This window comes from Mastomys coucha, unplaced genomic scaffold, assembly GCF_008632895.1.
Source record: "Mastomys coucha isolate ucsf_1 unplaced genomic scaffold, UCSF_Mcou_1 pScaffold23, whole genome shotgun sequence".
NCBI lineage: Eukaryota > Metazoa > Chordata > Mammalia > Rodentia > Muridae > Mastomys > Mastomys coucha.
The window spans coordinates 47,460,376-47,472,620 of NW_022196906.1; the positions used below are offsets into that span (position 1 = coordinate 47,460,376).

Consider the following 12,245-nt stretch of genomic DNA (forward strand, 5'->3'; position numbering starts at 1 on the left):
AGAAATCCACCTGCCTCTGCCTCCCAAGTGCTGGGATTAAAGGCGTGCGCCACCACCACCCTGCTCCAAGTCAGTGTATTAACTGAAGTTGTGATTAGCCACTAACTAGAAGATTGAGAAAGTCTATTAAAAAAAAAGCTAATTTAATTTGTGTTCAAAACTATAATTCAGATGACAAAGTCAAGGCAGCTTCATGTAAACAGCCCCTTAGCCGAACATTAAACTGTTACATATAAAGTTACCTGTTAGTCTGAATTTTATGTTCCCTTAGAAGGCCCACTTCTTCTTTGGCTCTTTTTAAGAGAGTCTGCTTGTTTTCAAATTCCGATGATTTCATGTAGTTCTCAATTCTCTGGTACTGAGTATCAGAGAACCGTGCCAACGAGAGAAAGGCCTTCATCTGTCCATTTCTGAGCTCTCTGCTGTTGCCATCATAACTTCCAGCAACCTTCACTGCCTGCGCCAACACACAATCCAGTCAGATCATACTTACAAGCATAAATATAGCTAAAGACTCTCAGACCAAGGTAACCCACTCATGTCTATGTAAATTTGAAACTTGATGGTATGGGGCCCTTATCAGGTAACAGCTGCAATGAACTGTGCAAAAATGAAGAGCTCTTTAGTATCAAAGATAATCACATCTGACTCTTAATACTAAACTTCCCGAGGGAACTTCCTATTTCCCAAATTAGTGACACTAAAGGACAAAGAAGGAGAAACAGGAAGACTAATGGGGACTAGAGAAGTGAACTCCTAACCCTTACTGTAAGCAGTTGGACGACATACAAATAGCAATGATGGCTTCTACGTATACTAGGCTATTTTGTAGAATAAAAGGAGAACAATCAGAAATGACTCCTTGAACGCTGGAGGTGGGTTTAAAGAGTGGACGGAAGACATTCATGCACTCAAAGCTGCTCCTTCCTCAGTGGCACTTGGCTTCACTCTGCTCTGACGATTACAGAGCCCCAGCAGGAGCTGAACGATTGAAATCATATTTTCATTTTCTTTTGAGATACCCATGGTCTTCATAAAAGGATCAAGTATATTTATACTAATCAATAATGTTCAGAGCTGCACCAACAACCTACCTTTTCTAGATAGGTCTGCATGATGACTGCAGGGTTTTCTAAGCAAGTTTCTGCCAGCCAGTTGCCACAAACCCTCAGACACTCTGCGTATATGACTTTGAGATCTGCATCGTTCTGTATCAAGAAATAAAAATCTTAAAATGTAATTCATTTTCAAGATTACAAAAGTGTCTTTCATGTAGGTAGAAAAAAACAATGAAAAATATTTTTCCTTATGTTTTTATCATATAAATAATTCTAAGTATGCAAGTTCATGAACCACCCCAAACTGTCTAGTTATTATTATTGTTATTGTTGCTATTGTTATTATTATTATTAACAATTTGTATTTACTGAGTATTTTAAAATGCCAGGACTTTTCCAACAGCTTTATGTACATTAACTCATAATTTTCACAGGAATACTATAAATTAGATATCATTACTATCTATTTGTCAATGGAAAAACTGAGGTACAAAACCACCACATATGTTAGGGTCTATACATTTTAGGAATTATTTAAGCAAGTTCTACTGGCATTTAATTCTTTGCTATAATTAATAATTCATGACCCTACAGTGTCCTGTCCACTGAATGTGATATTTTCAGAGCATTAAGAATGACAAATTGTGGCCTGGAGAGATGACTCAGTGGTTTAAGAGCACTGACTTCTCTTCCATAGGTCCTGAGTTCAATTTCCAGCAACCACATACATGGTGGCTTACAACCATCTATAATGGGGATCTGATGCCCTCTTTTGGTGTGTCTGAAGACAGCTACAGTGTACTCACATACATGAAATAAATCTTAAAAAACAAACAAACAAACTTAAGAATGACAAATTTTTGTTTTCTTGTAACTTGTTTTCTACTTTTCTTCTCTCAGACATTTCTAATTCTATTTTTGTTCTTGCTACTTCAAAGTTATAACATGTATTTCCATTTATTTCCTACATATTATTTTTGACTTCTATAAAAAACTAAAGTCTTGGGCTGGTGAGATGGCTCAGTGGGTAAGAGCACAGACTGCTCTTGCAAAGGTCCTGAGTTCAAATCCCAATAACCACATGGTGGCTCACAACCATCTGTAATGAGATCTGATGCCCTCTTCTGGTGCATCTGAAGACAGCTACAGTGTACTTATTTATAATAATAAATAAATCTTTAAAAAAAAAACAAAACAAAAAACTAAAGTCTTAGCACTTGAATAAACTGAATGAATATACAACATAGATTGATAGATTTGTTTTAAATAAAAAGCTTTCAAGTCTCATTTCTGACATTAATTTTCAAAGTCTCTTTTCATACTATTTTGTTTATGGATCAGAACTTTCAAAAGCTTAATGTAACCATTACAGACATATTCTTTTTGGTAATACTGAGACACCAATGCAGCCAACTACACAAAGCACAGAGCACATACCCCTTTAAAGCTGGAGCCCAACTTCTTGATCATTTGCTTGAGAATACTCAGGGCAAGACTCTGCTCCTTTTTTGCCCAGAATACTTGGGCTTCTTCTAAATGCCACTCAGAGATTCCACAAACAGCTGAATTATATTGCTTAATCTTAAATATTGCTCTTTCAGGGAGCTACAATGAAAATGCATATGGAAATAAATACGTTTACCAGTAAGACATTGACTGAGAACCTCATTATTTTTCAGAGACTGTCTTAATTAGCTTCCTGCTTACTTAACAACCTGCAGACCATAAAGTCTGACTCATGGCTCGCGTGTGTGCATGTGTGTTTGTGTGTGTGTGTGTATGTGTGTGAGATCATTACATTATAGTAGTTTGGAGAGAGAGAGAGAGAGAGAGAGAGAGAGAAAGAGAGAGAAAGAGAGAGAAAGAGAGAGAAAGAGAGAGAGAGGGAGAGAGATCATTACATTATAGTAGTTTGGTTATCTTCTTATTTTATAACCAGGAAACTGGGGCTGAGAAATGATAATTATTGCCTTGCCAATGTTTAAACTCAAGCTTTTGTCTAATTCCAGTATGGGAAGCTTTGTTTTGTTTTGTACTCAATACTGGGGTTTGATCCCAGAGCCTTGTTGTATTAGCTCTGCAAACAAGCATGCTAGCACACATCCACAGTCCCAACTCTTTTATACATTGAAGATAGGTCCCACGAGGGTTTCCAGGTGGACCATGAACTCACTCTCTTTCAAAAGTAGGCTCTGAACTTGTGAGCCTCTTACCTCAACCTCTCAAGTGACTAGGATTGTAAGTTAAGTACAAGCCCCGGTCAACCTAAAATCTTCAATAATTTTATATACAAGGATTTCCAATTTTCGATGATATTTCTTCTTTCACATCATTATACCCTCTGTTATCTAAGTAATAAGAAAGTCCAAGAAGTGAAATAACATAATTTTACAAGCTTTTTACCTGTGTGTTCTTGAAGGTTCGGGCCAGAACAGAGAATTCAACAAGGTGTTTGGTGAGAATGTCCTTAGAGCATGCTCCTTGAGAGTTCTCCATTTCCTTTTGTACCAGGAGCTCCAGAATGACTGTGCGCAGAGCCATGAGAGGCTCCTGAAAGCTGAAGTCACTGTCCTTCAGGAGCTGGGAGTGCTTCTGCCACTTCAAGTATACTTCAGAGCGCTCTCTGTCTGTGACTGGCCTGAAAGCCAAGTCACATAACTTAGTTAAGCAAATTAAAAAAAAAAGGGTTCCTGGGTCCTGAATATATAAGGGTTTCTTATAAACTCATAAGTAACCCCAAATACAGGACAGTGCAAAGTAGTATGTAGTTATAGATAATAGGTACTTTAAAAGATTTTCTTAAAAGGCAACCTTCAAACAGATTTTGTTCAGAAATGAGAATGCTGCATTCAGACCTATCATAATGACATGGCTATTCCTCTAGTTCTCCTTGTAGCTAAGGAGGATTCATCTATAAGGAAATCAATTAACCTCATTAATTACCTACAAATGACACTATACACAGTTGTCCCCCCCCCCAAAAAAAAAACCCAGTTCATTGAATAAACAACTGGCATTTAAAAATATTTCATCTGCTAACATTATCAAATAAAAACATAGCATCTACAAGTCATTTATATAAATACTTTGCCTTTCACATACATAAAATAAGTTATACTGCCCCATCTTTCAAGACGTGTTGAGAACAGGAAATAAAAAGATCCAGTGAGACTAAGAATATGATGCAGTAGGGCTGGTAAGATGGCTCAGCGGATAAGAGCACTGACTGCTCTTCCAAAGGTCCTGAGTTCAAATCCCAGCAATCACCCGTAATAAGATCTGATGCCCTCTTTTGACAAGTCTGAAAACAGCTACAGTGTACTTATGTATAATAATAAATAAATCTTTGGGCCGGAACGAGCAGGGACTGAGTGAGCAGAGTTGACCAGAGCGAGCAGGGCTGACCAGAGCAAGCAGAGTCAACCAGAGCTAGTGGGGCTGGCTGGAGCTAGCAGAGGTCCTAAAAATTTAGTTCCCAACAACCACATGAAGGCTCACAACCATCTGTACAGCTACAGTGTACTCAAATACATAAATAAATAAATCTTAAAAAGAAAGAAAAAGACGCAGTAAAGATGAGAAATCATTTCAGTTGCTTCTGAATGTTCATCAAAACCAACTTCTACTTCCATCACAAATGACCCCAGAATAACAGATCTAAAATATTTTACTCATAAGAACCTCTACATACTCTTTTTTTTTTTTTTTTTTTTTGGTTTTTCGAGACAGGGTTTCTCTGTATAGCCCTGGCTGTCCTGGAACTCACTCTGTAGACCAGGCTGGCCTTGAACTCAGAAATCCGCCTGCCTCTGCCTCCCAAGTGCTGGGATTAAAGGCGTGCGCCACCACCGCCCAGCTTACATACTCTTAAAATGAAGGTTCTGAAGAGCTTTCGATTTCAATTCTTAGGTCATACCTATTGGCATTACATTTCTCAGTTGATTCAGTCACCAAATGCAGACACTATTATGAATGCCAAGAAGTACATGCTGACAGAAGCCTGATATAGCTGTCTCCTGAGAGGCTCTGCCAGTGTTTGACAGATACAGAATCAGACTGAACTGATCACGGAGTCCCCAGTGGAGGAGTTAGAGAAAGGACTAAAGAAGCTGAAGGAGTTTGCAACTCCATAGGAAGAACAACAATATCAACCAACCAGAGCTCCCTGGGTCTAAACTACCAACCAAGGAGTACACATGGAGGGATCCATGGTACTAGCCACATATGTAGCAGAGGATGGCCTTATTAGGCATCAATGGGAGAAGAGGCCCTTGGTCCCATGAAGGTTCCATGCCCCAGTGTAGGGGAATGAGAGGGCAGGGAGGCAGGAGTGGGTGGGTGGAGGAACACCATCAAAGAAGCAGGAGGAGAGGGGAATGGGATAGGGAGTTTCTGGGGGAGGGGGGACGGAATCGGGAAAGGGAATAATGTTTGAAATGTAAATAAACTTTAAAAAGTCTCAAATGTGTTTATTACACACACTTTAATAAATTTATCCCGTTTATTTTATAATAGCTCTTCCCCTTCCCCCCTGCTGTGTGCCATCAACACAACCTCTCATTTCACACCAACACAGAAGCAGCTAATCCTAGGGGGAAACCTTGGGAAACCATGAGCACAAACCAACCTTTCTTAACAAAGCAAATAATAATAAATCATGCCCATCATACATTTTCATTGGTGACACAAACAACACACTTCAGGTTTATCAAACCCATGAGGCACATACCTTGAGAAAAGCTCTCCACTGTTTTCCAGTTCTCCAATTGCCTGCAGTCTACTAAGTGTGGGATACAGTGAATATACCGACTCAAGGCTGCCCTTACTCAACTCTTCAACTTCTTTCACCCTGGGGGTAAGAGAGCAGTCTGAAACTAACACATCTTCAGAGAGAAAGAGGTTAAATTCTGTGGCTAAGCACTACCTGGCATGTGCTTGCTGCTGACCCGAAAAGACTACACACAGACACACAGACAGACACAGACAGACACAGACAGACAGACACAGACAGACACAGACAGACAGACACACACACACACACACACACACACACACACACACACACACACACACACAGAGAGAGAGAGAGAGAGAGAGAGACTCTGGTGAAACACCAGTATGATGACCAGCCTTGGGATTATACAGTTCTAAGTTTAAAGCCCAGTTCTGCCATGTCTGTCTGGCTTTGAACCTGCTACTGAATCTTGCCATAGCTATTGTTTCCCATCTTAGGAGTTAAAGAGTATGTATAGAAAGAGCCTGACAAGGTGTCTAGAATACAATCATGTTAAAGGTAGAAATATTATTTCTGTCATATGTGATAGGTTACTTCTTCAATATTGGTGAGTGAGCCAATTCAAGCCAGATTAGATTATCTTAAAGGCAGGTTTATTGGGAAGCTTCTTTCGGGTAGCTGAGTTCACTGGTCCCAAGGACCAAGGCCAGGAAAACTGCCACTGGGAAGGAGTGGGTAGGGAAAACAGAGGGAGAGAAAAGGAGAAAAAGAAGAGAAAGAGAACAAAATATTTAGATTATACGGGGAAAAGCCTATGGAGAAACGGCAGCCTAGCCCCTGGAATGGAAAGTTCAGGGTTGGAGGCAGGGTATACCAGGCAGTGGCTTAGGGATTGTCTTGGGGTCTAAAACCAAACAATTTGTATAGGATTAATGATGTCAGTGGTGAGTGTTTATATAATCATGTTTGGGGACTGGAGAGATAGGTTAGTGGTTAAGGGCACTGGATGCTCTTCCAGAGGACCCAGGTTCAGTTCCTAGCACCTACATGGCAGCTCACAACTGTTTGTAACTTCAGTTCCAAGGGATATGACACCCTCACACAGACATATACGTAGGCAAAATCATCACTGCATATAAAAATAAATCTTTGAAAAAAATCCATGTTTGTTTAACTTGTTACAGCTAATTGCTACATTATATATCATTTCATGTATGTTCAAAAGGAAACCTTTTGTTGTTTGTATGTTCAAGGAAACCTATAAATACTATTGATCATTATTTATTTTTTTTAAAGATTTATTTATTATTATATGTAAGTACACTGTAGCTGTCTTCAGGCACACCAGAAGAGGGCGTCAGGTCTCATTAGGGGTGGTTGTGAGCCACCATGTGGTTGCTGGGATTTGAACGCAGGACCTTCAGAAGAGCAGTCAGTGCTCTTAACTGCTGAGCCATCTCGCCAGCCCCTGATCATTATTTTATAAAGTAGAGCTATAATGGTAAGAGAGTGAAGGCCACGAAACTAGAAAGGACAAAAGTTAACTCTTTTAGGATACTTGTACAAAAAGAGAACACTATCATGACTTTTCTGAGGGCTCAGAGTGAAGAAATGACATAGGTCCTGAAGAAAATCTTTCTTGAGAGCAAAGGATGACAAAGAAATGCCTGAACGCAGCCTCCAAGCCCTCATCCCTTCATCGATGCAAATGCTTACATTAAAACTACTCATGCTTTCTGGTCTCTTACCCTCACCTCTGCTCTCTCTCCATGTGGCCATGGCCAGCCTCTACTTTTTTACCTTCTCTCTTTCTCTCTATTTTCTACAATAAAGCTCTAAAACCATGGGGGGCGGGGGACTTACTCACATTTTGAGGATAGCAGCCACAGCATTAAGTATAAAAACAATCTGTCTTTTTATAATACCTGGCATATTGGAGACTTTCATAAAATGTGGAGAATTCTCTGTTTCTTAGACACTGCAGAGCATTATACAATGATTCATGGTAACTGGTTCCTTCTACTTCTTGGCTGTGACATGATTGAAAAACAAATTTAAAAACATAAAATCCTGAGATATACATGTATAACTAACTAGCTCAAAGGACAAAATTGAGAACTAAAATTAAGATTTTGCATAAAAATTTGCATAAATTAAAAAAATATGTAGCTGGTGCAGTGGCTCATGCCTTTAATTGGTAAGCAAAGGCAGGTGGATCTTAGCTCAATGGTTACATAGTAAAATCCTGCCTCAAAATATAAACAAGCAAATAAAAGACATAAAATAAAACAAAGCAGTAAGAAAAGGAAAGCATTTTATAGGCCATTTAAATTCTTTAAAGAAAAAAAAACACCTTAGAAATTCTACTTGGTTCTCAATCTTATATTTAAAATAAATATTTAAAATATGAGAACAGCTGAGCAATGGTGGCATGCACACGCCTTTAGTGCCAGCACTCAGGAGGCAGAAGTAGGATCTCTCCTTCTGGTCTAGAATTCTGGGACAGCCAGGGTTACACAAGAGGAACTCTGTCTCGAAACAAACACACAAAATTCATCTATCTATGAATAAACCTGCTTTTATACCACTCCTCCAATATAAAATTTGTAAACACTCCAATTTATGAAAATATCTTCCATTAAGGTAATTAAAATGATTTAATTTTTTAGTGTTCTATTATTAAAAGATTTTTATGTAATTATTAAATCCTTTAGTAGTCTATGTGTTTTGGTTAGCATTTAAAAAAAATATAGTGATTTAACATACGGGTTACAACTTTTATCTTCTAGGGTAACTTGGTTCTGCAATACTTCTTACCTGGTAATCTATTTGTTTTTAAGGCTCTGTCTCCTGTGTAGCCCTGGCTTGCCTAGAACTCACTATGGAGACGTGGCTAGCATCAAATCCAGAGATACACCTGCCTCTGACTCCTTGAGTGCTGGACTAAAGGTGTATACCACTACCCTGGCCTAGCACTACTTTTTAACAGCAACAACAACAACAAAATATTAACAAAGGTAACTTATTTTATCACTCTGCCAATAAAAGTGCTTATGACTACAATGCAGCAAGAAGTAGAAAGGAGAAGGCCTAAACTTGTCTTTAGATTCTTCAATCTAACAAACAGTATTCTCACAGGAAAAGACATATTTTTAAAATTTCTATCTTCAAAATGCTTGAAGCAAGGGATAGAATTTCCCCTAATGGGGGAAAAAAAAAAGAATGAAATTCAAGCTTTGTTGTACTAACTGCCGATTGTATCTTAAATATTCAGGCATATGTGTAGCCCATAGTGTCTGTAAAATACATTAAAAATGAAAAACCACTGGGCAGTGTTGACACACGCCTTTAATCCCAGCACTTGGGAGGCAGAGACAGGAGGATTTCTGAGTTTGAGGCCAGCCTGGTCTACAGAGTGAGTTCCAGGACAGCCAGGGCTACACAGAGAAACCCTGTCTCAAAAATAAGAAACAAACAAAAAAGGCCAAAAAACCCAAAAAACCCCCAACACTTTAATTTAATATTCCTAGATAAAACAATCAAATGTACAGTTTCAGAGTCAGATAAACACAACTGGGGGAAGGCTAAGGCTTTGAAAAGTCCACTTTCTCTCACTTGGCAGAAGTGCAAAGGTCCCACTGCATGTTCCTCCACGCCGCCTGGTAATGAAGCTCCTGCAGCTCAGCACAGCACTCTCTTCTTTCCTGATCTAATCCTTTCAAATAGACAGACAGAATATGGGAGAGCCCCAGATTCTGCAAGGCCTAAAAGGAAGGTGTTATAAGACAAATATATAATCAAACATGTCAGCACAAATATGTAGACCAGTAGTTTTCAACCTTTCCTAATGCTGCAACCCTCCGATATAGTTCCTCATGTTGTGGTGACCCCTAACCATAATACTATTTTCATTGCTACTTCAAAATTGTAATTTTGTACTGTTATGAATCATAATTTAAATATCTGATATGTAACTTCTGGGAAAGGGTCAGTCCATCTGTAAAGGGGTCATGACCCACAAGTTGAGAACCACTGAACTAGTGGGGGGGCAGCAAAAAAAATTTAATTTCAAAAATTTTAATTAACAGTATCACCTAAAATTCTAAAATATTGCTTAGCATATATATTTCCTCTGTTACTGTTTGATGGGAAAATACCTAAGCCCATTAACTAGTAATAGAAATAACAATTTCTGGGGCCAACTCTAATGCAAACTATAGGTGCCATGTGAACCACTACGAGTGTCTGCTGGCATGGTGTTCACAAGGACGTGTCTTCTGCTGTTGGGTAATACAGGTACTGTCCACAACCTACACTGACCTGTGCAGCTCTCCTGCATGCACTGAGGGTTAGCCTAACGCCTGACAGCAGAACTCCAGCGGTCCCAAGTTTACTGCCTATGTAAATGTGATGGTACGCTGGACTAATGTTAACCCTCGCACTGATGGTGGCTTCACGGAAGCAGACACAGACAGAAGCATACCTGGATGATTCCCGACTGGCGGGTGGAGGGGGAGATGGTGGTCTCAAGGTCATATGTTACTAAGGCTTTCTCCCACGTTGCTTCATGTTCGTATGTCCGTATTCTGTGAGAAAAGACCGTGAGACCATCTTTTGTTTCTGTATGTACACAGCCCCTTCGAAAAGTAGAATTTCTATCTAGAAAGTGCAATTTACCTAGTAAGGGGTTGTAACATTTTCCCTCCACCGCAGCCATATAGGCTGTCTGGCTCTCCTATACTTCTGTAGATCTCTAAGAGAAGATCCTGAAAACAGAAATACCAAAGACAGAGACTCGAAAATAAAAATCAGTTCATAAATTTCGTAAGCTTTGAATCTTATCATTATCAACTGACAACTTACAACTCATAAATGTGCTGTAAAAGTAAAATATAATATTTAAAAACAGAAAGTATTCTAATCAATAGCACGGTGGTCTTGTCCCATACAACAAAATAATTGGTCTACTTTAAAAGTAATGCTCACAGACTGAAGAGAGGCTCAGTAGTTAAAAGCGCTTATCTTCCAGAGGACCCAGGTTTGATCCCCAGCACCCACATGGTGGCTTATGATCATCTTTAACTTCAGGACTATGGAATCCTATGCAGGCACCTTGGCAGGCACTAGGAATGCATGTGGTGTACTTACATGCAAACAAAATACTCATATGTCTTAAAATAATAGGTCTAAAAGATTTCATGAAACAGATATGTATAGCAACATACTATGTTTTTAATCACAGTCAACAATAATCACAAAACAAAACAATCTTGTCCACAAAAGGAAGTGTAAATGGAAAAATAAAACTCTGCAAAGCTTAACTACTGAAATTAGAACAAATGAAGGTTATAAATTTTCTTTAAAACGCTTATAGTTTTAAAAATATGCTGCATATAAAACAGCAACTTAATTACTTAAAATACTTCTTGTGAAATTTACATAGGAAAGCCTAGTATTGTTTAACTTCAATGAAATAAAACAAAAACCAAACAATAAACAACCAAAACACCCAGAAGCTACACTTCACAGGACACGGAGCAAGCGATTTAGTCGCCTTGATAATTTTTGCTGTGGGAAATATTTCCTAAATCCATCAACATTGGTATAAGTCTACACATAATTCTTATTCAAATATTTCTATTTACAGACATGAAATAAAACAGTAACAGCTGAAACACTAGGGATCCAACAGTCCTCAGCATAAGAAAATACTCATGAAAATCAGTACAGAAGATGAAACTATACAGTTCCAAGAGAAAAAGAGAAATGTTCATATAGAGGATCACATGGTAAGCCCAAGACAGGGTTAAGGAGCTCAGGAGACAGTCACTAAAGTGCTTGCCACAAAAGCATAAAGACCTAAGTCCAGATCCCCAGGACACACATAGAAAGCTCAAAGCAGCTACAAGCATGTGTGATCCTAGCCCTGGGAGGCAGATAGGTAGACCCCTACAGCTCGCTATCAGCCAGCCTAGCAAAATCATGAGTTCTAGGTTTAATAAAGATAACTTGTCTCAAAAAATAAGACAGTGATTAAAGACATCTGATGTCAACCTATGGCCTGCACACACAAGCACACACACAAGACATGACTAGATGTGAAGTTAGAAGCTAAGGAGAGAGCTGGAGAAATGGCTCAAAGGTTAAGAGCTCTGACTGCTCTTCCAGAGGTCCTGAGATCAATTCCCAGCAACCACATGGTGGCTCACAACTATCTGTAATGAGATCTGATGCCCTCTTCTGGCACATCTGAAGACAGCCACAGTGTACTCATATATATAAAATAAATGAATAAATCTTTAAAAAAAAAGTTAAGGAGAAAGAAATGAAAGGTTACAAATAGACTTAGCAATTTATAGTTTATGGAAAACATTACGCAAGCACCATTTAAATAGAATGAAGGAAAGCAATAGAGAGAGCAAATACAGACATCATGGGAAAGTCTGGATGTG

At 38.8% G+C, this 12,245-nt stretch overlaps 1 protein-coding gene across 1 annotated transcript in view; it reads right to left on the reverse strand.

Annotated features, from left to right (window-relative positions):
• The window catches only part of Atm (ATM serine/threonine kinase), a 103,625-nt gene that overhangs the window by 19,938 nt on the left and 71,442 nt on the right, over nt 1-12,245 (reverse strand). Inside the window, exons 41-49 of the mRNA XM_031344960.1 lie at nt 10,471-10,559; nt 10,277-10,379; nt 9,409-9,557; nt 7,719-7,823; nt 5,788-5,907; nt 3,462-3,696; nt 2,496-2,663; nt 1,095-1,208; nt 243-457 (exon numbers count right to left, since the gene is read on the reverse strand). Coding sequence (XP_031200820.1) covers nt 243-457; nt 1,095-1,208; nt 2,496-2,663; nt 3,462-3,696; nt 5,788-5,907; nt 7,719-7,823; nt 9,409-9,557; nt 10,277-10,379; nt 10,471-10,559 — 1,298 coding nt within the window. The remainder of the gene's footprint in view (nt 1-242; nt 458-1,094; nt 1,209-2,495; nt 2,664-3,461; nt 3,697-5,787; nt 5,908-7,718; nt 7,824-9,408; nt 9,558-10,276; nt 10,380-10,470; nt 10,560-12,245) is intronic.